This window comes from Cetorhinus maximus, chromosome 9 (genome assembly GCF_964194155.1).
Source record: "Cetorhinus maximus chromosome 9, sCetMax3.hap1.1, whole genome shotgun sequence".
Lineage (NCBI taxonomy): Eukaryota > Metazoa > Chordata > Chondrichthyes > Lamniformes > Cetorhinidae > Cetorhinus > Cetorhinus maximus.
The window spans coordinates 32,044,384-32,071,809 of NC_135887.1; the positions used below are offsets into that span (position 1 = coordinate 32,044,384).

The 27,426-nt window shown below is 42.5% G+C and overlaps 1 protein-coding gene across 1 annotated transcript in view; it reads right to left on the reverse strand.

Moving 5' to 3' along the window:
• Positions 1-27,426, reverse strand: part of tmem132e (transmembrane protein 132E) — an 841,056-nt gene that overhangs the window by 109,517 nt on the left and 704,113 nt on the right. The window contains exon 7 of the mRNA XM_078548464.1: positions 1,552-1,828. Within this exon, the coding sequence (XP_078404590.1) occupies positions 1,552-1,828 (277 nt within the window). The remainder of the gene's footprint in view (positions 1-1,551; positions 1,829-27,426) is intronic.

Genomic DNA, 27,426 nt, shown 5'->3' on the forward strand with positions numbered 1-27,426 from the left:
GACCCCGGAAGTGCAAAATGTTTTAGTTGACGGGCAATATGATCGGCGCAGGCTTGGAGGGCCGAAGGGCCTGTTCTTGTTCTGTACTTTTCTTTGTTCTTTAACTGTGGACAGCTGACTGGGAGACTCCATTAAGATCACCCACCGACCCCTGGAAAGGGCGGACGCATAGAAGTTGAGGGCAACCGTGACCTTCAGCGCCACTGGCATGGGATGTCCACCCACATAGCTGAATCTGATCTCAGGGCCGATCATCTGACAGATGGAAGTCACTGTCTCCCTTGAGACATGGAGCCTCCTTCGGCATACATACAAATCAATGTATACCTGCTGTTGAAGCAGGTCAATAATCATTTTGAAAGAAAGATGGTGTATCAGCAATTCTAACTAAGGACACCTTGCAGTCACTCTAAATAGTTAACTCAGCTTAAGCTAAAAGAAGCAACAAAAAGCATTATTAAACAAATAATGTATGTTTTTGACATGGTGACTTGTGCTAAACATTACAGGAGTAAGATTGAAGAGTGAGTTAGCAGTGACTGATGAACTGGTTCCCATATTGCTGAAATTTGAACTTGCTGAGTACTCTCCCTAAGTTGGCACCATAGTCAGAGTATGAATGCATTAAACAGAAAAAAGCAGAGTTCTGGGAATAGTTAAAAACCCTGTTTAATTGGGGTTCAGATCTTACAGAAAGTGGATATTGAGGATAATTTACAAGTAGGAATTTAATCCAGGGACTAAGAATAATTTATAGATGGAATGCAGGGAAGTGGTGGGGATGGGGGGCACCTATGATTAAACTAGAATTGACATCCTTACCCATTTTGGCCAAAATTTGACTCCAGTCCTATACCAAAGTGGTTGACAATCAACAGCATTCTGAAGTGGCCAAAGAAGCCCTTAGTTATACAAGGACAATTAATAATAAGCAATAAATATCAGCCCTGCGAATGATGCCCACATATTGAGAATAAATAGAAGAGGATGGCAAACTATGCCAAGTTTAGCTTAAAAAAATGACTAAGTCAGTTGTGCCTTTAAAAGTCTCCTGTCTCTCTGTCCTTTTATCTGTATGTTTGTCTGGCTGCCTAATTTATTTCTTTAATATATGTTTCGAAACATGTTAGCACAATTCAGCTGTCACACTGTTACAAAATGCTGTGATGCCCTTTAAAAAATATTAAAGCATTGAAAGCTAGTCATTTCCTGCTGACTCTTTATGACTTTAGGGAGGGGTTGTCATTTACTAGTACCTACCAATATCAATAAGTGCCTCACCAACAGAGAACACTCAAGATTTGAGTGAACCCATTCTGGAGGCCATGACAATCAAATGAAATAATACAGCATAGTTTGGACTGTGCCTATGTTATGACATTTTAACTGAAGTAGTGACTCACATTACGCATACTAGCATATTACATATATTTCGCAAGTTGAAGTTGAGTATTTTTTATATATGTCAAACAAATACATTCAGTCTGCTGCAGATACTGAACTATCATCTCTAACCTGCCAAAGAAACAATTCTGAAGAAAAAAAACTAACCTTGAACATAGTTGTTCCAGGTTCACGTCCACCCAGCACATTGCCCTCCATGATCTGTGCGATTCTTGTGTCTGCCACTCTCATGAAGTCACTAACTAGATCAGTGACATCCACTGACCAGTCAGGTCCTAACATGGTGATCACCTGGTCGGTACCCTCTGAGGAAGTTGTGTGGAATTGTGTGAACACTCGTACTAATGCGTGTTGGTACTGCAGAGTGCAGCCTCGTGTTTTGCTTCGCTCTTCCTCATCTTCATCCTCACTGTCACGGGTGGGCCTGAAAAATAGAGTACATGTGCAGCAAGGTAAATGTTAAATTAACATATGTCTTTGAAATTTAAAATAAAATTTTTATTATGTAAAAGGCCTTGTGGCAATCCGCCAACCACTCTAATGACTATGCAATATTTGACAAGGCCACAAAAAGCTGTAATATATCAGCTCCATCAGCCAAACAATTGGATATGCAAAGGAGCCAACATGTTATTTGGCTCGAGACCTTCTCTCAAGATTCCTGCCAAAGTCATTCTAAAGACAATTGTTGGGAGTTGTATGACAGTATACCTGAGGTGATTTGCATTCAAGTTTCCATCTGTTGTTGTGGAAAAATGTCCAGCCTCTCTCTCCAAAACCTCCTGAGTCTCTGGAACTCAACCATCACTGATCTTAAGCTGCTTTGCAACATTGGCAGTCCAGGAGGTGGTACTCCCAAACAATTGGATACCAGCAAATTACAGGCACTTCTCCTCTACTCTATTATTTGATTAGGAATGTTAAACTCTCAAGCAACTAGACAAATACTGCAATTGTTTCATTATCGCGCAAGTGTTACTGAACTGTTGAATGAGTGAGAACTCAGGTGTTTCACACTGTCTCATGGACAAAGTAGTTGGTGGGCTAGTATTTCAGTCCACATAGAGCTCACCTGGATTAGGGCCACTGAGCAAAACTCAGAAAACTGAGGATAAGGAAATGAGGAACTGTCTTCTCCTCCCTTTGGTAGGTTAGGGGAATGGTGGGAATACCAGTCCCATGTGAATCTTCCGCTAACCCATTGCAGATTTCTTCCATAGATCTTATTACCATGCTGTGGTCACACCTTTAAAAGGCTGCAGCCAATTAAATGGGCTCATCTATTTTTCAGCAGCTGACAGTGATCAGTGTTTCAAGAAGCAGCTACTTTGTGGAGACAAAAGGAACAAGGGCTGCATTCAGGACCAGAAAGGACAGACTATTGGGAAGGAAGCAGAAATGGGGCAGTAAGACTAAATGTTTCATTTTAAAGATCTTCAGTCCATTCCCAGTAAGATTACCCCCATATTTCCCAGCACCTGAAGTCCAGGGAACCTTTAACATGCAAAGCAAAACTCTCACAACACTCATGCAGCATCTTTACTCAAGACTATGGCAACTCACATTGCCTGCTGCAATGATACTTTATTTATCATTATAGGATGAATTATAGGCCACAGCTATTCACAATCTATATAAATGATGTAATATTCCCAAATTTGCTGATGACACAAAACTAGGTGGGTGGGAAAATAAGTTGTGAGGAGGATGCAAGGAGGCTTCGGGGGTACTTGGACAGGCTACGTGAATGCACATGAACATGGCAGATGGAATATAATGTGAATATGTGTGAAGTTATCCGCTTTGGTAGAAAAAACAGAAAGGCAGTGTATTTCTTAAATGGTGAGAGGTTGGGAAGTGTTGATGACCAAAAGGACCTGGGTGTCCTTGTTCATAAATCACTAAAAGCTAGCATGCAGATGGATCAAGCAAGTAGGGAGGCAAATGGAATGTTGCCCTTCATCGCAAGGGATTTGAGTACAGGAGTAAAAATGTGTTGCTGCAATTATATAGAGCCTTGGTGAGACCACACCTGGAGTATTGTGTCCAGTTTTAGTCTCCTTAACTAAGGAAGGATATACTTGTCATTGAGGGAGTGCAACAGAGGTAAGCCAGACTTGGATGGGGGTATTGTCTAATGAACAGAGATTGAGGAGAATGGGCTGGTATTCTCTAGAATTTAGAAGAATGAGAGGTAATCTCATTGAAACTTACAAAATTCTTACGGGGCGTGACAGGGTAGATGAGGATAGGATGTTTTCCCTGGCTGGTGAGTCCAGAACCAGGTGATACAGTATCATTTAACACAGATGAGAAAGAAATTCTTCGCTCAGAGGGTGGTGAATCTTTGGAATTCTCTACCCAGAGGGCGGTGGAAGCTCATCCATTTAGCAAGTTCAAGACAGGAATCGATAGAGTTCTGGATACTAATGATATGGGGATAGTGCGGGGAAGTGGAGTTGAGGTAGATGATCAGCCATGATCTAACTGAATGGTGGAGCAGTCTCAACTGGCCTAATGACCTACTCCTGTTCCTATGCCCCTAATGTGCTTCTATGTGGGATGCATCAACAACAAGAACTTATATTTATATAGCACCTTTTAATATAATAAAACGTCACAGGCCTCTTCACAGGAGTCATATAAAACAAAATATGACACTAAGCCACATAAAGCCATATTAGGTCAGGTGACCAAAAGCTTGGTGAAAGAGGTGGGTTTTATGGAGTGTCTTAAAGCAGGAAAGTGAGGTAGAGAGGCAGAAAGGTGTAGGCAGGGTATTCCAAAGCTTAGGAACTAGGCAACTGAAGCCCGAATGATGGTGCGCTAAAATCAAGAATGTTCAAGAGGCCAGAGTTAGATGAGCAGATATCTCAAGAGGGTTGTGGGGCTGGAGGAGCGAGGCCATGGAAAGATCTGAAAACAAGAATGAAAATTTTAAAATTAAGAAGTTGTTCGACCACCATAAAATGTAGGTCAGCTAGCATGGAGTGACAGGTGAATGGGATTTGGTGCGAGTTAGGACATGGACAGCAGCTTTTTGGATGACCTCCAGTTTACACAGTGTAGAATGTGGGAAGCCAACCAGGAGTGCATTGGAATAGTGAAGACTAGAGGTAACCAAGGTGTGAACGAAGGTTTCAGTAGATGGGCTGAGGCAGGGGCGAAGTCAGGTAATTTTATGAAGGTAGGGATAATCTTAGTACCAATTCGTGGTTGCAAGCTCATCATGGGGCAAGGTTGTGAACATTCTGGTTTAATTTAAAATTTTTGCCATGGAGAGGAATGTAGTTGGTAGATAGGGAATGGAGTTTGGAGTGGGAACCGAAAGCAATGGCTTCAGTCTTCCGAATATTTAATTGGAGGAAATGTCTGCTCATCCGGTACTGGATGCATCAGTCAAGCAGTCTGATAATTTAGCAACAGTGTCCATACCACTCATGTGCCTTCCACCTTATTTATTATCAATTGGACACTGAGGAAGGTTTGGATAAACTCTTAATTTGTGGACAAAATTTATAAGAAAGATATATGTTAAATACATATGAGACCTGATCAGACTTTGATAAATTTAGAAGGAAGGAAGGATGGTTGTTCCATACAATATACCATGGAATTTAGCAGGTTTCGTACAAGATTTCAGAAATTCTATTTGGAGATCCCTAGTTAAGTGCATGCTTTCAAATTGCTAGACTGTGCGAAAGTATTGAACATGGTTCGTCTCCTGGTCTTGACTGGAGTTAGGTTCTCAGAAAGAGATACACTTTTGGAATAGATGTCTGGAGCTTTTCAAAAGATTTCTGGGGAAACATTCAGTTCCAGCTGCTTTCGTGGCAGCAATGGGACATTCAGCGGTAACACAACAGACGGGGGATTCAATGCTGGCAGCATTTTGAGACTGTTTAGATATGGGACTCAAGCATCAATACAAAAGAAGAACAAGCAATAAAAGAAATGAGGATGGAGAACTTATAGGTAGCTCTAACAGGCAACAAGTATTGGATAACTATGGCAGCAGAATGAACCCCAAGATAATCGAGGAACAGCAAACAGGTGCTCCAGATGTGACTCAAAATATCATTATGCGATGAATTGTCTGAAATGGAATAACAGGATTTTTGAAATGACACATGACAAGGAAGGTTCGGAAGGGAAAGGTGACAATACTGATCAGTCAGAAGGAATTGTAGTGGTCATCAGAAGCTTCAGTTCAGTGATGGGTGTTCTAGTTGTGGGCTCATTCAATTGTGCTGTGTTGGACAGTGGGTGCATGTCCACAGTATGTGGAGCGGATTGGTTACAATGTTACCTGGATTCTCTAACAGCAAAGACCGAAAGTAGGTTAAGGAATATGAAAGTCATACTTATTCAGGTTCGGGGATTATAACAAGTTAAAATCACTAAAGAGAGTGATGATTCCATGTAAAATAGCTGGGATAAACCATTGGATACTACATATATGCTGATAAAATGGTTTACCCCAGCTTACTGTTGAGTAAGCTGTCTATAAAAATGGCTCTAATGAAATTAGATATGGAACACCATAAGGCCAATTGTTATTGGGAAATATGTAGATTTACAATTTACACAATTGTGTATTGTATCCCCTTAACAAGACCTAACATTTCTAATCACAATGTTAAAGAAGTGATGATGACATTAGAGGGTTGGAGTTTAAAGGAAAAAAGGCAAATTGTTTTAAAATTATATCGCCAGTTTTCCCATCCTAGGTCATAGGTGTCATTGGTTAAAAATTCTATGAAAGAATGCAGGGGTAATGCATAATGAATATACTAATAGAAGAGATCAGTGAGAAATGCGAAGTATGTAAAAAAAATATAGGACACCATTACAACCCGTAGTGAGTCTCCTTTTAGCAAGAGATTTTAATGAAAGTAGCAAGAACTTGAAGGTATGGGATAAGGGCAAAAACATTTTCTCTTACACTTCATAGGCATAGACCGAGATTTTCCAGTCCCATCGTGGGTGGGACTCGCTACAGGAGATTTGGCGGCCCAGCCAAAAGTCCATTGACTTTCAGCAGGACTGGATGATCCTGGCAGTGGGCGGGGCTGGAAAATCCCACCCATAGCAACTAGATTCAGTCTGTCAACAGTAATGTATGGTAAAGGCAAAAAGGTAATTGTGGACAAGATAATGAAAAAGTGGATAGGAGATGGACTGGGAGCACTGGCTAAATTCCTGACAATGGGGGAGAATTTGCCAACAATGAATTTAAAAGTATGTGTGAAAATATGAACATTGTGGTGATGAGCACAGCAGTGGAAAGTCCCTTTAGTAATGGGGTATGTGAAAGAAATCACGCAGTAATTGATGAGATGCTTCACAAAATCTTAGCTGACCAATTGAGCTGTAAACTGACATATGCCCTGGCGTGGGCAGTCCATGAGGATAATTCACTTCAAATAGTTGGGGGCTACAGTCCCTATCAATTAGTTTATGGGAGAAACCAACAAATATTTTTAGTGATGTGGGATCATCCCCTCACATTGAAAAGGAATACCATTCGTTTATTTTTTTCTGAGCACTTGAATGCCCTGCATGTAGGGAGAAGAGCATTTATCAAGGCTGAAGTTTCAGAGAAACTTCGATGAGCCTTAAGGCACCACATAAGGCCATCGGAAATACAGTTTAATCCAGGGTACATGGTATATGACAAAAGAAAAGGGCAGAAAGAATGGAAAGACTTGGCTAAGGTCATAGGAAGTGATGGAAAAACAGTAATTTTACAACATGGCAATAGAGCTGTTAGGGTACATTCCTCAAGACTAATTGGCACTGATTATACATTTGCAGAATCTGAACAGGTAATAGAAAGTGAAGAGGCACCATGCACTTCACATATACATCATGTTGGGCAATTATGAGGTGCAGATTATGGCAAATAAAGGACTGACTGAATAAGAACAAAATGATACTGAAGTGCAGGATAAGGCAATTTATCCCAAAGGACAACTACCCAAAGTTGGAACTAGAGTAACATATATGCCCATAGGAGGCAGTGAATGGATGGATGCCACTATTTTAGGGAGAGCTGGAAAAGCTACCGGCAAATATAAACATTGGCTGTGATGTGCAACATGAGGGACGGAAGGTAAGATTGGAAAAATGAGATAAAGATATGGAAGGCCAGAAAATGCAATTTGAGTTCTGAAAGTGGACTAGCCAGTGATCGCGGTCCTAGGAAAAGAAAATGGACTTGCGAAAGGGAGGCTGATCGTAGGAGGGAGAGATTATGTAGCAGTAGTCCAGAAAGAGATAGGAGGGCATATAGAGGTTGTAGTTTGACAAGAACACAGACCATAGAACAGGCTAGGAATGCCACTAGAAGTAGAAGCCCTTGTGATCAAAGTTTTAGTGGCTACCAACAAATTAGAAACTGATAAAGGAAGCCAAACAAAAAGAGTTGGAAAAAATTTGGTGTATTCACTGAAATACCAGACAGGGGACAGCCAGCCTTATCACAAAGGTGAATGTGCACAGAAGAGGTACTTCCCGATGGCACGTATAAGGCTAAAGTCAGGCTCGTGACTCAGGGTTTCGAAGGGAAACTTGATGATCAAGTTGTCAGAGAGGATTCCCTCACTGAAGGAAAAGTGAGCTTGAAGATTTTCTTAGCTCTTTTAGCAATATATTCTTGGGAATGTAAATCAATTGATCTAAAAACTGCATTTTTGCAGGGTCAGAAATTTCAAAGGCAAGTGTATTTGAAACCACATAAACAAGCTAGCAATATAGAAGGGAAACTGTGGAAATTAAACAAGTATGTTTATGGGTTAAATAATGCATCAAAGTTAGGTCTGTCCTGTTGAAAACGGGTTGTATTCATCTAAAAGCAGACTCAACAATGTTCTATTGGAACCACAAGGAGAAACTAGCAGGCATCTTTATGATGCATATTGATGATTTTCTGCCGGGAGGTTCTGTAAAATTTGAGCAATGGGTGATAGATAAAGGAGTTTAAGATTAGAAGTCAGGCTTCGGGGGTCTTTAAATATATAGGGTTAAACATTAAGCAGAATAAGTTGGGACTGACCTTGAATCCAACAGCCTTATTTAGGAAATGTCAATCATCTCCCAATAAATCAGGGCAGGCTCTCACAAAAAGAGGATCCTGCATCCAAGGAAGAAATAGACCAATTAAGAAGTTTGATTGGATAGTTGAACTGGTTGTGCATTCAGACTAGACCTGATTCTAGTTTTGACATATTGGAACTGAGTACTATGATGAAACATGCTACAGTTGAAGAAGTTCTGAGAGCAAATAAAACATGAAAGAAATTAAATTCCGAGAAATGCGCACCGAGGTTTCCAGCCTTGGGCGATCCGAAAGATATGATGTTAGTCATTTTTAATGATGCTTCACATGCCAATCTTCCGGATGGATATTCTAGTACAGCAGGATTTATCATATTCCTGGTGGGAAAGAATAAATGTTGTCCATTGGCCTGGGAAGCAAAGAAAATTCAAAGGGTAGTTAAAAGCACCTTAGCTGCAGAAACACTGGCTTTAGTAGAAGTGATGGATATGGGATTTTACTTATCAAACATTTTGAGGGAAATTCTTTACAAGAGGCATTCTGAGAAAAGTTTGCCCATAGAAGTTATGTGGATAACCATTCTGTATGGGATAATGTGCATTCAAAGAAGTGTGACTGAGAAAATGTTTCAGGATTGAGCTTGCTAGCATAAAAGAAATGTCAGAGAGAAAATAGATTTCTAAGATAAGATGGGTTGACACAAGTCACCAATTATTGGACGGTTTTACAAAAAGGAATGCGTGCTTGAAGATATGGTTGGAGTCCTAGGAGAGGGACGTCTTGTATTATGATGGGTTATATTAAATGTGGAAAATCATTTTTTCTTTGACCTGTTTTGAAATTATTTGAGTGTGTTATGAAGTTTATTGTTTAAAGAAAGAAAAGGGAAGCTGTCAATAGTATGTTAATTATATTGGGCTGAATTGTCTCAGATTTGCACAAAGTGCGGTTGGGGGGAAACAGGTGTTTTACCCGCTGGCTGCATGGCCGGATTTCACGCCGTATCATCCCATTCCCACTTCATTAATAATGCAGCCACTGGAAACATGCCGTCTTGCTGGCGGGCGGCCTCCAATTTGCCCATCAAGCCGCTACCTCACCGCTTCCTCATGTAGTGCGCCATGTTTAGACACTTTGCAATGCTTGCAGCTCAGGACTACTCTAGTGAAGACATGGTCCCAAAAGCCAGGAAGAGTGCATTCCGCGATTCAGTAACACATCCTGGGGATGCCTCTGGATGCCGAGGAGGCCATTTGCGAAGTCCTCTACACATGCTCTGGCCGCAGGAGGTCCATCAATCTCACCACTCTGGCTTGGGAGGTGATGGCAGTGGTGGTCAGTGCCAATGCTGCACACAAGAGGTTGGACATCCAGTGCAGAAAACAGATGAATGATCTCATCCGTGCTGCCAGGGTAAGGCAACCATCTTATCACTCTAAACTCACACACTCACAAGGCCATCACACAATCACTGGCATCTCACTCACTGCCATCTCAAGGGACATCACCACTCACTTTCTCACACACACCCTCACATCTCCATCTGGTCTCATCTCCTCTGGAGACTGCTTCCTCAGCCTTCACCATTTTGAGGCCACTTGCACAGATCAACGTGCCCCCTCACACACCCTGGGATACCCCACTTCCCTCACCCTGCAGCCTCTTCCCTTGCCTGAGGCCACTTCTCCCCCTTCCCTAAGCAAGCCCTAGCCCCGTTGCACTAAAAAACCACCTCTGCCTTATGGCTGATCTGGTAGGTAGAGACCTGCCCGTGAGGCCCCCTAAAGGTGACGTGGTGCTGCTGCGAAGCATGGCACTGATGACTGCGAGTACGGCCCAAAGAAAGGTAGGTAAACAAACCTTGAAATCCTGAGCAAAGTACAGCTCACCAGGTGCACGTCGCTTATGTACAGCTGTGAAACACATAAGCGTGATTGGGCCCAGATAATGCAGTGTGGGGGTATGATTCCTGCGAGTGGGGCTTATAATAACAGGCTAAAATATTGAAATTGTGTTCCCAATGTGTGGCAGCGGGAAATGCAGCCTGCATTGATGGGTGGAGCAGATGATTGCAAACTGCTTTCACGACGGCCTGAAACCAATTTTTAGCTGTCTTGCCATATTGTTCTCCCCACTGCCCGCCATGACGCCCAACGCCAACGGGGCCAGAAAATTCCAGCCGTTGTTTATTTTGTTAAGATGCACAGGTGAAGGGCATTGGTTAATTATGTACTTTGATTAGCCATAAATAGGGAACAGCCGGAACATCGGGTATTTGCGGAAAGGAATGAGACTGAACAAAGTCAATTAACTTTCTTGATAAAGAAAAGCTCCTTCTTGGTTTTAAGTTCACCAACCAGCTTGGATTCTGTTAACACTCTCTAGCCACGGACGCCATCCCATTCTCTGGCAAATGTCTGAGGCTAAACCAGACTGTTCGCAATCTCTGTGATATTTGAGCCCGAGATGAGCTTTCAACTACATAACCCCAGCACTACTAAGACTGCATATTTCCACCTCTGGAAAATATCATTCAACTCTGCTCGTGCCTGAGCTCATCTATGCCTTTTTTACCTCTTGATTTAACTTCCTAATGTACTCCTGAGCAGTCTCTCCGTATTACCCTCTGTAAATTTGAGGTCGTCTAAAGCCATCCTACCTGTGTCTTAATTCATGCGAAATCTAGTTCACCCATCACCTGTGCTTGCTGACTCAGTGACTCCTAGTTAAGCAATGCCTTGATTTTAAAATTCTCATCCTTGTTTTCAAATCCGTCCAGGGCCACGCCCCTCCCAATCTCTATAATCTGCTCCAGTCCCACATCCCTCCGATATAACTGTTCTCATCTAATTCTGGAGTCTTGATTATCTCAGATTTTAATTGCTCCACCACTGTGACAGTGCCTTTAGCTGCCTTGGCCTCCCTAAACCACTTTGCCTCTCTTTCCTTCTTTAGGACACTTCTTAAAACTCATCTCTTTGACCAAGTTTTTGGTCATCTGCCTTAGTATCGCCTTTTGTTGTTTGGTGTTATTTTTTTTAATGATGTCCTTGAGAAGCACCTTGGGACATTTTATTCTGTAAAAGGCACTATATAAATGTAAGCTGTTGTTGTAGTGAATCCAGCACCAGCACAAGACACCATTTGGGAGGAAACAGTGAGTCAGCAGAATTGTCACCAGTGAGAATAAGGGCCTACTAGTGGAAGAGAAGGAAAATATCAGCATCCAAAGAGAATGGAGAAAAATCTGTCTCCAATTGAGAAGTCCTGACCTAGATCTCATGGTTCAGTGTTTCAAAAATCAGTGATTAGGAAGTATTGATGTCATATGGACGAATTGGAGATGACTTTCATGCATGTAGTTCAAATGATGGACAAGCAGAGGAGTTCTCTGCCTGAATCTGCACCAGGTTGCAGCAATTTTTCATTTCCTGCTGGATGCCTTGGAGACAGTGACAATTACCATATTTCTGCAGCAAGGCATAAGGGGAAGATAGTAAGGACTTTGGTGAGCTCTGGAAGGGCAGTTACCACTGTTTCAGGCCGAGGCCAGCATAAATATTACACATGCGCAAGGCTTCAAAGACCCAATGCAACACCGACCAGAAGCAAATGTGGCTCCATTTCCAACACCAGCGTGCTGCAAGGCGTGCGTGCACAAAGTTGCTGTCTCTCTGGACAGTGGCATTGAACCTGTTACCTTAAGGCCTCTCCTTCAATGACTGTAAAAAATGAGTTTCAGACATGCCTTGGCACTAGATGGAAAAGGCTGTTGGAAGCAATTCCTCTGTCACAGATGCATCCCTGAGATATGAAAAGTGCTAGAACAGCCTTTCCAATCACCCTTCACACATCCTCTTCACACTAGGGGAGCCATACTTTATAAATATGAGACTAAGCTGGCACATGTCACTAAAAAAAGAGTAGTTGGGGGGAGGGTTAATGGATTTTTAGGCATCTTTTAGTGAATGTTGTTATGGGAAATAAACCAGGTTTAAACACAGAACTCCAAGTAAACTTCTGTACATGTTTGCGACTTTTGCAAGTAGAATAATGGCATGGGACACTTGAACCCGAATTATTAAGGAAACTGGCAGAAGTCTTTGACAGTGAGGGATTTTATAGGGCACATGATGCAGACAGATGTGGGGCAGAATTTTGCCCTCGGATGGCGTGCGGGCCCCACCGGCTTGGCGGCGGGCGGCCAGCCGACCCCCGCCACTGAAACGAGGTCCGCCGCCATTTTAAGTGGGCAGGCCAATTAAGGCCCGCCCAGCAGAATCCCCGACAGGAAGTGTTATGCGCTTCCTGTTCCGGGGGGAGGGAATCCTCATCTGTCAAAGTGCGCTCTTTCGCACATGTGCGCGAAAGAACGCACTTCTCCCTGAGGCAAAGTCCTGTCTCAGGGAGAATATTGACAGTAGAAAAAACTTTAAAAATAGAAACATTAAAAAATTATTAACATGTCCCCCTCATGTCACATGAGAAGGGACATGTTAATAAAGAACACATAAACTTTATTAATTTTTTACAAAACGGACATGAAACTTCATCCCGCCAGTGGATGAAGTTTCATGAATAATCTGGAGCCCGCTGGCGCTCCTGGCCTGCCCGCCAGCCTTAAGGTTGGCGGGTAGGTCTTTAATTACTTTAATTAGCCTATCAATGGCCTCAATTGGCCATTGACAGGTCGGCGGCTGACAGCTGATTTCGCTGTCCGCCTGCCTTCCTAAAAATTTAAATGGACCGGGATGACGTCGGGGGTTCCTCCAGACATCATCCCGTGTCATTTTCCCCATGGCAACCGGACCCCGCCCCCAAATCGCCGAGGGGAAAATCCTGGCCGTGATATTCTTTATTTGGTATGTCAACCTTTGTTTATTGAAACAACTGGTCTAAAATGTATAGAATACTTGGCAGGGACAAGGGTGGGGGAGGTAATTTACCAGCTGGTTACTGGTGGAGTGGAACACCCACTCATCAAAAACCAGCCTGATTCACATTTCCAGTGAAATCAATGTTGGTATGCATATCACAGAATGCATGGTGTATCACTGAACTCACACAAAAGAGACCGTCTTCCGGAAAAGGAAGTTATGGAACATATGGAGATTTTATCTATGTGGCTTAGAAGGGATTTTAGTTGAATTTAGATTATGCTGTTGATTTAAGGTCCGGTTTAGCTGATAAAGGGGTACTGCCCAGAGATACATTAACCATCCAATTAACAACGTTATAAATGGAGTACCAAATGTCAGATTAATTTTAACACAATAAAATGATAGAAGATGAGCTTATATAACACCATTCACATCCTCAGTATGTTCCAAAGTGTTTCACAGCTAATGCCTTTGAAGTGTAGACACTGTTGTTTAGGCAAAATACAGTAGCCAGTTTTAACACATCAAGGACCAACAGACAGCGGTGAGATAAATGATCAGTTAGTCTGTTTTTGGAGGTGGTGATTGAGGGATATTTGTTGGCCAGGACTCTAGGAGAATTCAGTGCACCTTGTTAAATTAAATCAACTGCTTAAGCTTCAAGCAATACAATCTACATTTATACTATTATTGTGTCCTTTCTAAATTTCTTTTTTAATAAGCTTTCTTGTCAATTTCTCCACCCAACCTCACTCTGGAAATGTGAATCTACTCCCATGAATTGATGTCTTATGAAGCAGATACATATCGTATCGCCTTGGCAAGGAGTTAAGATAGGGTTAAAGTAACCTCTCAACAGTTACTGAATGCACTGGAGATACATAAGGCACATACTTCTACTTGGTTAGCCTTGGTCATGGGAACTTCATTTGTTTTAATACTTTCATGAGATGTGGACGTCGTTAGCAAGGCCAACATTTCTTGCCAATCCCCAAATGCCCTTGAACTGAATGACTTGCTATGCCATTTCAGAGGGCAGTTAAGAGTCAACCACATTGTTGTGGGTCTGGAATCACATGTAGGCCAGGCCAGGTAAGGATGTCAGATTTGCTTCCCCAACTATGTCTTTACGACAATCGATGTTAGTTTCATGGGGAAGAACTTTCGGGTCGGCGAGCGGAGGTGAGGCCCACTCGCCAACACGTAAAATGATGCGCGGTGACGTTGGGCAGGTGTCCCGACGTCACTGTGCGTCATTTAAATTTTCAGTTCGGTGGGCACGAAGCCTATTAAGGCCATTAAGAAAGTAATTAAAGTAGTTAAGAATGCTGCCCGTCCAACCTTAAGGTTGGCGGGCAGGCAAAGAGCCAAGATGGCCTTCACATTTTTCATGAAACTTCATCCACGGGTGGGATGAGGTTTCATGAAGGGTTTATTAATTAAATAAAAAAATTTCAAACATTTGTTAAACATGTCCCAGCTTATGTGATGCTGTCACATGAGGGGACATGTCTAAATAATTTTTCTCTGTCTTTATTAAAAACTTTCATTACGAACTTAATCTCTCTGAGGCAGCTCCGTGCCTCAGGGAGATTTCTGCGCTCTTTTGCGCGCATGCATGAAAGAGTGCAGGCCCCAACTCAGGGAATCCCCCCCCTCGCCCGCACAGGGAGCACTTAGTACTTCCATGCGTGCATCACGCTGGGTGAGCCTTAATTGGCCCACCCAAGTAAAATGGCGGCACGGCCCCGAATGGGGGCGCTGATCAGGTTTGTGCCCACCCCTGCACAACACACCCCCCCACCGCTCCCCTGACAGGGGAAAATTTATGCCCATGGTCACCATTACTGAGATTAGTTTTCAATTCCAGATGTATTAATTGAATTTAAATTCCACCAGAACCCGTGTACCCAGAGCATTAGCCTGGGCCTAGTGGCATTGTCTCCCCCATATTGTCTTTATACCTTTATTTAACAATTGATAATCAGATTCAAAACCATTTCCAACTTTGCTGACATATCCATTTATCTGCGCTTCACATTTACTGGTCCAATGCATATGATTTTATCCTAATGTAGACTTATCATTCTATAGCGCATCCAATTTATTTATCCACAACCACTTAATGCTTCTAAACTTCCTCACACAAGTCACTCTATCACATTGCTGTCACCAAGCATTTAAAATGTATCAGATCTAATATATGATAGTGAGAGTTGCAAGTGTTCGATATACTTCAAATGTGACTCATTGCTAGATACACTAGAGTAGTTGCTTAAGTGAGTCAGAGCTGTGTGGAATTAATTTTTCATTCATCATCTGTTGTAAATTTTCCAAGAAATCAATAAGTACAAAGTGTCAGGGACAAATATGGCTGCATTGTTCCAAGGCATAGTGAAGCTGGCATCCATGAAATCGTGTTGGGTAGATAAATGTCTGCTTCCTTGAGCTTTGGGACTTTTAGGTGACTAATGAATGGAAATCATCAACTCTGGCATTGACTTGTGACTTTCCAATTAGCCTCAACAATATAGGTATTCATTTTGATAAGTTCGCAATTACAAAGTAAAGAAATTATTTCTATTTAGGATTACATTTAGAGATTTTCATTTTTTAATCATGATTATACTTGAGCAATAGGTCGCAGAATTCTTTTTTCAGAAATAAAAAGCTAAACATATTAACAATTTTAAATTGCTATTCCAAGAATAATCATACAGGTTTCTAAAATTAGAAAAGGATTAACATGCGAAGTTGGAATGGTTTGAAACATCAAACGATTACTGCCATTATCTAGCAACAACTCAGGCATTGTTTGATGTCATCAGCAAATTTTAAATTGTTAAACCAAGTACTCTCTTCCATATTACTTAGAAATAATGAGGCCCATAACTAATTTCTCCAGGTCTCAACTAGTCACAGAGCCCTTTTTATTTACCATCATCTTTTGTTATCTCTTACTGAGTTTCTTTAAACCTATTCACCCACTTACTATTAATTGAATGACAGTTAATCTTTAAAGCCTCACATTGTAACGAAGTCCAGATACCTTAATTTTTAATCGAAGTTAGAGACCGGGAGTTCAGAGTTGAGGGACTATGGTTCCCAGTAGGCCTCGGACCTTCTGCGCAAACGCCAGGAAATGGCCACATGTGCGCAGTTTGGTGTTTTTTTTTACATTTTCGGGTCTCCCGCACTTACACTGGCCAGAGAATGGCCGCACATGCTTAGTTTGTTGATTTCACTGCCTTTAGGCTGAGAATCGGCCCTGCGCAGATGTGCAGAGAAGATGTGCACAAGAAGAACAGGAAGGAAAGAAGTGATATGGCGCGAAAAGCAGGTCAGGTGACCTGAACTGGACAGGGAGTGTGTCTCAGGGACCAGGACATGGGAGGGGGGAAGGTCCCAAATCAAGAAAAAGGTCCCAAACCATGGCGTGGGGCAGAAAGAGGTCCCAGAAGGAAGTCCCAAGTTAAGGGACAAGGACAGGAATTGGAAACAGGTCCTGTTAATTAAAGTTAAAAGTATGAAGCAGAGAAATAGGCTCTAAATTAAAGTCAAAGCTGCAGGAAGCAGGCTTGAAGCAAAGTGGGCTCAAGAGAAGCCCAGAAGGTTCAAGAGGAAAACCGAAGGTCGTTGACTCTGTGCTGCGGGCTGTAAGGGCAAAGATACCCTTTTGGTGCAGTGGTGTTCTGCTTGGCACGACTGAAGATCTGAAAGTGTGCTTGGAAGGTGAAGCTTGAGTGGGCTATTGAGAAATCCTTAGAATCTGCTTTGGTTGCATCTGTAATTTACTTTGGAGTGTGGTGTTTTTTTTTTATTCGTTCATGGGATGTGGGCGTCACCGGTCAGGCCAGCATTTATTACCCATCCGTAGTTGCCTCCTAGTTCAGAGGGCACATTGCTGTGGGTCAGAAGACGCATGTGGACTACAGTTCACCAGTTGGTTCACATGTACCACATACCTACCCTGAATACTAAAGTATAAGACAGATATGGTAAATTGTTTTATCTTGTGTCTGTAAAGATATAGCTGAGGTGAAGGAATAATGGATATTTGAATCATTTTCTTGTGTTTGTATTAAGATCTTTCCAAACATTTTGTCTGATGTAATGTAGTTCATTTTTCTTGTTTAATGTTTTATTCTTTGTGTTAAAAGCTGATCAGCGGACTCCCATGAACTTGTTCAGTAACTTACTTACACGGTTTCCAAAAAAATAAAAGTTATGATCTATCAAACCAGGTTTCACTCTGGGATCTGACTTGTCCAATATTAACATCATCTGGGATCTTAACACATGCAGAACTTTATCAAATGCCTTCCGAAAATCTAAAGAACTGATATATATATATATATACACATCTGCAGCAACTAATTTAAATGATTTCTTCTGTACAATGCCCTATTGCTTCTACTGCTTCTGGTCTTTGCAGTCTTCAGGCACCTATAATATACAATATAACCAAACATTGATTACTTACACTACCAATATTAGACCAAATGATCTATAATTCTTTTGAATATTTGTTATCCTTTATTCTAATGAAGTTCCAACAAATATCAACTGCTTTGCCTCTCTCTCATATTCTTAAGAATTCTCAGCTTTATACCATCTTGTCGCTGCAGCTCAATTTAATTTTTTGAGTTAATTCCTAACATAGGCTTATTTGACCTTTAAAAATTAAATGGATTTCTCAGCTAATTTGAAGCATACAAAATAACCTCAAAAGATTTTTATCAACATAAGTCTTCATTGACCTAAGTGTTAATGATTTCAAAAGTTATTACTGTGAAAAAGAGCTTGTTTCCAACTGCTGCGATTTGATTTTACATTTATAAAACCCTCGGGTCCAATCATTAGGTATAACCTCATACTTGAACACCATGAAATATTCCAATCTGACCCTCAACAATGCTATCTGTAACGAAAATCCAATTTTCTTCAAAAAATTGAAAACTAGGAGTAAAAAGAAGAAAAGTAAAGAACTGAAACAATATATTAACATTTTTTTTGGCCAGGGTATACAATAGTTTAAAACAAGAGGAACAAATTCATTATTTTCATCAGGGTATTGTATAAGTCTGCACTAACTGAAAGAAATAGGTGATTACAGACTGTGAAGTATAACCACCATATAAAGAGAAAGGTGGGTGCGAAATAAAGTTTGACAGGGCCCATTGTTGGGCACCAGGAGTGCTCTTTGGGGACTAAAATAGCTTTTGAAGCATGTGCATTTGCTTCTGCTGCCAATCATCTCACATGCCATCTTGGTGAGGATGTTTGTGCATGCACTGATAGCTTATGTCCATTGGGAGTATATAGAGCAGGTAGATCATTCCATCAACCTGCGTACAGCATTGATCTAATGCCAGCATCGCTATTTTGGAGCTTAAGGCTCCAGCTGATTCCCTCTCTTACTCTTTCAAATGTGAATGAGGATTAAGCAGCTGGAAGGAGCCCCCACCAGTGCCATTTAAAGGGATCATCAACTACTCACAGGTTTTCTCAACTGATTCCATAAGTGTTTGGTGTTTTCTATAGTTTTCTGAAGTTGTAAAAGTCCACAGGGCAGGGGTTGAAGGATTTTTTGCTGAATTTAAGGTTTTTGCATAAACCAGTTGCTCCCAGACATCGGTGGACTAGTAACCATTCTCCTGAGGATGAACAAAGGCCACACAAAGCAGGGCAAACTGCTGGAAGAGGGAGGAGGAAGAAGAGAGAAGAACTCTCAGCTGGAAGCCATATCTGCTTAGGGTGTTCAGGGGACAATTTTCCTATCTGGACCTCACAAAGGGACAATTTATGAGAAGTCTGTGCTTCAATAAGGCCATCCTCAGTGAAATCTGACACATGAGGTAGCCACAAAAGCAACCTCAGAACAGGGAGAGGGTGGCATTGTCAGTGACTGCGAATTGACCATGCAACTACCTTTTCTGTGTCTGCCTCCTTCCAGGTGGATCTCACAGTTACCATCCACTGTTCTGCAAGGGAGGTCACTGAGGCTCTCTATTCAAAGGGAGTTAACTACACTTCATTCTCCCTTGTTAGAGACCAGTAGGTGGATGGAGCACCATGCCTTGCTAGGGGTACAAAATTCCCCATGGTACAGAGTGCCACTGACTGCATGCATATCGCTTTTTTGGAGTCGCATGTCTAATTTTCATGTACTTAAACCAACAGTACTTCCCCCACCTCAATATGGAGCTGGTGTGTAACCATTGTCATGAAGCTATTAATGTATATAATATTATGGATAATATTTTTCTTTTAAAATAGAGGTTTAGTTTGCAGGTGTGTCTTAATTGGATTAAAGCCAGCTAGTCTGGGTACTTTGATATGTACTAGTTTTGATATGTAATGGAGATAGCATGTATTTGCATTTTTTAAATACAACATTCAAGAAGTGGGGTGAAAACTTGATGCCTTTCTAGCAGCTACCAAGCAATATGTTTATATTACTAATAAAATTGGTACTATGAAAGGGGTTTCATTGTTAAAAGGTGAAGTTCAAAGAGGCTGGTGAGACAATCAGTGGTGGTAGGTATAACTTCAGTAGTTTACAGGTGTGCAGAGCAGAGGCAAGGTGAGATCAAAAGGCAGCTATAAGCCTTCAACTGGTCCAACTGGCTCCACAGTGTAAAGAACCCCATTTTGAATTCGTAAGGTGAAAATGCTTTGCCTGGTGGCTGGTTAAGTCTATGGGTTGCTGTTGCCTTAATGAAGATTGGTTTGGGAATTTGTTAAAAGTTATGATAGTGGTAATTTGTAGCCATGTATACATATATTTTAACCTGTGTAAATTAATAAAATGTTTCATTTAGTTTAATGTAAAACCTCGAGAACTGGGGGTCTGATTCCTGAACTTAGAGTTGCATCTCAAACATAACACTTAAAATTATAGGTTATGACAGTTGTTTAAAATTTCCCTCTGGAATTTTTCAATAACTCCACTTTACCAACTGCATCAGTCATAACACCATAGATAGAGAATCATACTGGCCACTGTCTGGTATCCCAGCACCAGTCATAATGCTTTCATTCTGCAGCAGCCCACTGAGCCAGCTGCATTTGAGCCACCAAGACAAAACAAAGGGTCATTGGTGCACAATCCTTGCACAAGTTTGCAGCATGCATGTAATTAGAACTGTGCTGCCACATGAAATACGATAGACCAGACCACTAGCATGCAGAAACAACACTTCTGCTAATTGGACTGCTCTGGAGGAGCTCTGCAGTACTTGGCAGAGCAGGTGTCAAGGTTTGTGGTAGTTTGCTGAATGCTTCACAGCTTCACCATTCTGAGAGGACACCTTACTACCACCAGCACTACGCTGAGCTAAGGAGCAGGAAGAAGCAGAGGTGAAAGGGAGGTGGCAACTAGACCATCCCCTTCTGCTTGGACTTATTTGAGTGCCATACCAGTAAATGCAACTCCAATTCCCCATTCACCAACCGTCCTGCACCTTGTCTTCCCACTGTCAGTAGCCATCACATCTTCTCCTGGCTACAATACAAACATGAAAAGCCACCACAAAATAAACATTCAAAGCCAAATTTATAAATGAAACCATGCTATATTATATACAAATATAAATTAATCACCCTGTGTATTCCCAAAGTGCCTGCCTTTATGTGCCTTTGCTTTTTCTAATGCTCTTGTGCTGTGCTATCCCAGTGAATGCAGCATGGCTGCTGGAAGGCTCTTGCCTTTTAATGGTGGAGAGTGCAGATGGCCCTGGAGGGCTTAGAAGGCCCAGCTGTGAGCTGCACTATTTCAGCATGGTAGTAGCAGCCTGGGCCTGTAGCCTGACTGGCATCAACAAGGGCAATCTTGGATTTGCAGGACCGAGAGCACGAATGTTGTCTTCCTGAGAGAAAACAGCAAGATCGTGCTCCTTGGAGCCGCTGCCATTCTTCTGGGATGGTACCTCAGCAATCATGGTAATCCGTGAGAGGACAGATTGTTGGATCATTGTGAGCCTCTGCAAGTCTCTTTGACACTACAATTCACAACCTTAATAGCAGCAGCCTGAACTTGCACGACAACAGTGAAGCACTCATGTTGGGTGCCTCCTGCTTATGCTGCAAAGCAAGTTGTGACATAGATCATCAGACACTGTATCATGGTGGAGTCCACAGTGTGCGAATGGAGTTGCCCACCATTTCCATGCTGAAAAGGACGGCTTTCAAACTCTGTGCAAAGCCCTGTGCAAAGTTGCAGCTGGATTCCTCCACGGTCTATGACATGGAACAGGCTTTCTGTCAGGGATCCCAATGCAGCAAACGTTTTGTTACACACATCCATCAGTGCTCTTCTGTAAATGAGAAATCCTCATTTGAGTCCTCTGTAGCAGAACACATGTATGGCCTCGCCATCCAGCAAGCTGATACCTGCACTGTCCTTTCATTCTGCCCTTCTTGCAGCCCACTCATGCTTGGTGACTGAACACATTCAGATCCCATCTCTATTCTCTAAAGTACGCACAGTATCAGCATCTGAGCTGGTAGCTGTGAATATGAAATCGAGTGACAGTACTGTGGCTTCATCCCCATGCTCTTCTTGCTGTTCCATCGCTACTTGGCCAACTTGCATTTCTTGGGTTTCTGAAAGGAAAAACGTATGAAGGTAAGGGTGTAGTGAGAGTAGATGGGGGAATGTATGGGGTGCATGCATACATTACCTGCAGCTTGCAAATCAGAAGATCGCAGGATGAGGGGGAACAGAATGTGAGAAGGAGAATTAGGTATGAGTATGCCATCATCTTCAATGGTTTTAGGTCAGCTGCTGGCCATGACTTTTTTTTATTCATTCAAGGGATGTGGGTGTCACTAGCTAGGCCAGCGTTTATTGCCCATCCCTAATTGCCTTTGAGAAGGTGGTGGTGAGCTGCCTTCTTGAATTGCTGCAGTCCATGTGGTGTAGGTACACACACAGTGCTGTTAGGGAGGGAGTTCCAGGATTTTGACCCAGTGACAATGAAGGAATGGCGACATATTTCCAAGTCAGGATGGTGAGTGGCTTGAAAGGAACTTCCAGGTGGCGGTGTTCCCATGTATTTGCTGCCCTTGTCCTTCTAGATGGTAGTGGTTGTGGGTTTGGAAGGTGCTGTCTAAGGAGCCATGGTGTGTTCCTGCAGTGCATCTTGTAGATGGTACACACTGCTGCGACTGTGCATCGGTGGTGGAGAGGAATGAATGTTTGTGGATGGGGTGCCAATCAAGCGGTCTGCTTTGTCCTGGATGGTGTCAAGTTTCTTTACTGTTGTTAGAGCTGCACTCATCCAGGCAAGGTAAGAGTATTCCATCACAGACCTGACTTGTGCCTTGTAGATTGTGGACAGCTTTGGGGAGTCAGGAGGTGAGTTACTCACATCAGGATTCCTAGCCACTGACCTGCTCTTGTAGTCACAGTATTTATATGGCTAGTCTAGTTCAGTTTCTGGTCAATGGTAACTCCCCAGGATGTTGATAGCGGGGAATTCAGCGATGGTAATGTGATTGAATGTCAAGGGGTGGTGGTTAGATTCGGTCTTGTTGGAGATGGTCATTGCCTGGCACTTGTGTGGCGTGACTTTTACTTGCCATTTGTCAGCCTAAACCTGGATGTTGTCCAGGTCTTCCTGCATTTGGACATGGACCGCTTCAGTATCTGAGGAGTTGCGACTGGTGCTGAACATTATGCAATCATCAATGAACATCTCCACTTCTGACCTTGTGATGGAAGGAAGGTCATTGATGAAGCAGCTGAAGATGGTTGGGCCTAGGGCATTACCCTGAGGAACTCTTGCAGTGATGTCCTGGAGCTGAGATGACTGAACTCCAACAACCACAACCAATTTCCTTTCTGCTTGGTATGACTCCAACCAACAGAGAGTTTTGCCCCTGATTCCCATTGACTCCAATTTTGCTAGGGCACCTTGATGCCACACTCAGTCAAATGCTGCCTTGATGCCAAGGGCAGTCACTCTCACCTCACCTCTGCAGTTCAGCCCTTTTGTCCATGTTTGAACCAAGGCTGTAATGAGGTCAAGAGCTGAGTGGCCCTGGTGGAACGCAAACTGAGCGTCAGTGAGCAGGCTATTGCTAAGCAAGTGCCACTTGATAGCACTGTTGATGACCCCTTCCATCACTTTACTGATGATCAAGAGTAGACTGATCAGCCGGTCTTTGGCCGGGTTGGATTTGTCCTGCTTTTTGTGTACAGGACATACCTGGGCAATTTTCCACATTGCTGGGTAGATGCCAGTGTTGTAGCTGCACTGGAACAGCTTTTCTAGGGGCGCAGCAAGTTCTGGAGCACAAGTCTTCAGTACTATTGCCGGAATATTGTCAGGGCCCATAGCCTTTGCAGTATCCGGTGCCTCCTGCCCTTTCTTGATACCACATGGAGTGAATCAAATTGACTGAAGACTGATATCTGTGATGCTGGGGACCTCAGGAGGAGGCCGAGATGGATCATCCACTCGGCATTTCTGGCTGAAGATTGTAGCAAATGCTTCAGCCTTATCTTTTACATTGATGCGCTGGGCTCCCCCAAAATTGAGAATGGGGATATTTGTGGAGCCGTCTACTCCAGTGAGTTGTTTAATTGTCCTCAACCATTCACGGCTGGATGTGGCAGGACTGCTGAGCTTAGATCTAATCCGTTGGTTGTGGAATCGCTTCGCTCTGTCTATCACTTGCTGCTTTTGCTATTTGCCATGCAAGTAGTCCTGTTGTAGCTTCACCAGGTTGACACCTCATTTTTAGGTATACCTGGTGCTGCTCCTGGCATGCCCTCCTGCACTCCTCATTGAACCAGGGTTTATCACCTGGCTTGATGGTAAGGGTAGTGTGGGGGATATGCCGGGCCATGAGGTTACAGATCGTGGTTGGGTATAATTCTGCTGCTGCTGATGGCCCACAGTGCCTCATGGTTGCCCAGTGTTGAGTTGCTCATCTGTTTGAAATTCATCCCATTTAGCACAGTGGTAAGGCCACACAACACCATGGTGGGTATTCTCAATGTGAAGACAGGACTTCCTCTCCAAAAGGACTGTGCAGTGGTCACTCCTACTGATACTATCATGGACAGATGCATCTATGGCAGGCAGGTTGGTGAGGATGAGGTCAAATATATTTTTCCTTCTTGTTGGTTCCCTCACCATCTGCCACAGACCCAGCTATGTGCTTTAGAACTTGACCAGCTTGGTCAGTATTGGTGCTACCAAGCCACTCTTGGTGATGGACATTGAACTCCCCCACCCAGAGTATATTCTGTGCTGTTGCCACCCTCAGTGCTTCCTGCAAGTGGTGTTCAACATGGAGGGGTACTGATTCATGTAGGCGGGTAGGACGTGGTAATCAGTGGGAAGTTTCCTTGCCCATGTTAGACCTGGTGCCATGAGACATCATGGACTTCAGCAATGGCTGTTCCAATAATGGCCAATATTGCCTGCTCAATATGGGTTAGGTTATGCAGGCATGTCTGGCCCTCTCTGGTAGTTCCTCTGACTCTGGTTGTGTGCTGCTAGGAAGTGTGTCAGTGAGTATCATGCAGTCTCAATAATGTGGCTATCATGATATAATAGCTGGCAGTGTGTGTAAGCTGTGAGATGAAGATGTGACGCTTGCAGCAGTGCTTAAGTGTGTGAGGATGAAGAGAAGCATATGAATATTAGATATGAGTCTTGATTGTTGGAGGTAAGTATCGGAACTAACTGAAAAGTGTCTGAGGCTAGCAGTGTAGGTGGTAGGGTATAGCATTTGAAGATAAATTCACTGACCTCAATTGCTTGTGTGGGGTAATTGAACTTCTTGTGGTACTGCATCCAGGTTCTTGGGGCTTGCTTCCTATAATTGACTTCCATGGTATATGTTCCCGCTGCTGTTTGATTGTGTGTCTGGAGGGCCTTATACACGGATCCCCCCTGCACCCCTACCTCCAATGCACACACAGGAAATCTCTCCTCCTTGCCACCTCTTCTACTAAGACTTCCAGTGCACCTTCAGAAAACATTGGAGTCCATTCTCTTCCATGTTCACTGTTTCCAAGGACAGAATCACAGCACCTGTTCCAGCCACAGTGCAGCAACTCATTAAGATGTACAGGTTAAGATTAAACAGTGCAGGTTATCTTTAAGCAGTGCTGGCAAGTGTCAATTTTGTTACTCCTGATCAGTGCAGCCAATCAACAGTGCAGTTAGCATGGGTTGCATGCAGAAGTCATTATACAGGCACAAAGCACAAATTTGGCCTGTTGTCTCCACTGGAATCAACAGGAAAGGATTAATCATGCATTGCGATCCTTGTGCCTGTTTTTGGTGGGGCTAACCAATTTAGTCCCTCTATACATCAACAAACAAGCAGTCCTAGGGTTTTCAAAGATTTATGTTGTAGCTTGCAGAGAATTTACTGCAATAATAATTGCTGCCTTTTGAAAACTAACAATTTGCAAATGAAAGGACCATGCCTCAGAAGTACAAGTCAACAGTTTCTTATACCCTGAATCTCGCTATGATTGTAATGTCTGACAGTAGCACAGACAGCAGAATAAATATCAAGCATTTTCTAACATCTTTACCAATCTGTGAACTGTAAATGTCACTTTCTATATAGTTCTATCTAGTTTTTTTATAGAAAGGAGAACCTGTATTTTTATAAAGCACCTCATCACATCCTCAATGCTTTACAATCAATGGGTCACTCCGAAGTGAAGTCACTTGCAGTGTAGATAAACACAGCTGCCAATTTTCACACAAGGTTCCACAAATAGAAATGCAGTAGATAATCTGTTTTTAATTATGTTAATTAAGTGAAAAGTGTTAGCCAGGATATCAGATGATTCTCCACACTTCTTCAAATAGTGCCATGCGAACTTTGATAACCAGCTTCACTCTCAATGAAAAAACTATACTTCTGAAAATGCAGCAAATTGTCAATTTAGGTTATTTGCTTAGGACCATATTAGGGTTTAGAACTTACAGCCTTTTAACTCAGAATCAGCAGTGCTACAAACTGAACCAAATTGATACATACAGTAAAATTCCGATGAGTCGAATCCCAGCAGATCTGCCCAAAAATTTGTGTTAAGTGGAGCTTCGTGAAGGCTGAGCAGGTCCCATTCCCAAATGAATGCATCTCTATGTAACCTGATATACCAACTGCCTACAAACACGATTTATGTCAAAAACAACAGCTTCAAATATCAAATGAAAACACAGTCAAGAGTAAGTGTGTGGAAAAAGTCTTTATTCAATTTGTTCACACCTTACAATGGCCTGACCTCATAAAAGGCTGGAACTTTGCATTGAAAAATGTTAGGAGTTGGCTCCGGAAAAACTCCATAATCTTTTTCTACCCTGGTGAGTGGGCGGGCATTCATTGGACTCTTCAGTGCCATTGGCCTCCTCAGCTGAAAAACATACTGCATCTACGATTGCATTATCTGTCAGTTCCATCGTGCAGCGTAGGGCACCATCCACCTCTATGTAAGTTTCCATGGTTGTCTGCTGGAATTTCCATGCCAGCCTCCCACAGGTGAGTGAAAAGTGGTTCGTCCTGGTTGGCCTCATCTTGCTCCTCCTTGTTCTCAACGTCTTGTGCAGTCGTAACCTGTTTGAACCCAATCTCCGATCAACAACACTTTTAACTTTCTCACAGGTTTAGCCAACTCGCAGGCTTTGCATATCCTTTCACAAGGAGATCTTGATGTCAAATGATGGCTTGCCCAGCGCTCCATGATTTGCACTCTTGTGTGGTCTAACTCCGTTCTGATTGGTTGACATGGTCTTATGACAAGCTTAGACAAATTCGGCTAATCTAGAGTTACAAGTCTGGAATTTCATCCTATTATGGGCATCATTCTATGGAATTTGCTATTCTATTGGTGGGATTGGTTGATGACTTCAACATAGCCAGAATTTCATGTCATCGAGATTTCACTGTACATATCACACTGAAGATGTTGTCACCAACAAATATAAATAAGGAATAATATAAATAAGGAATCTGGAAAATGTCCCATGATCAAAAATGTAATATCTAATTTCTGAGCCTGAGTTTTGCATATGCAAATTAATTAGATAAAAAGAAAAAAGT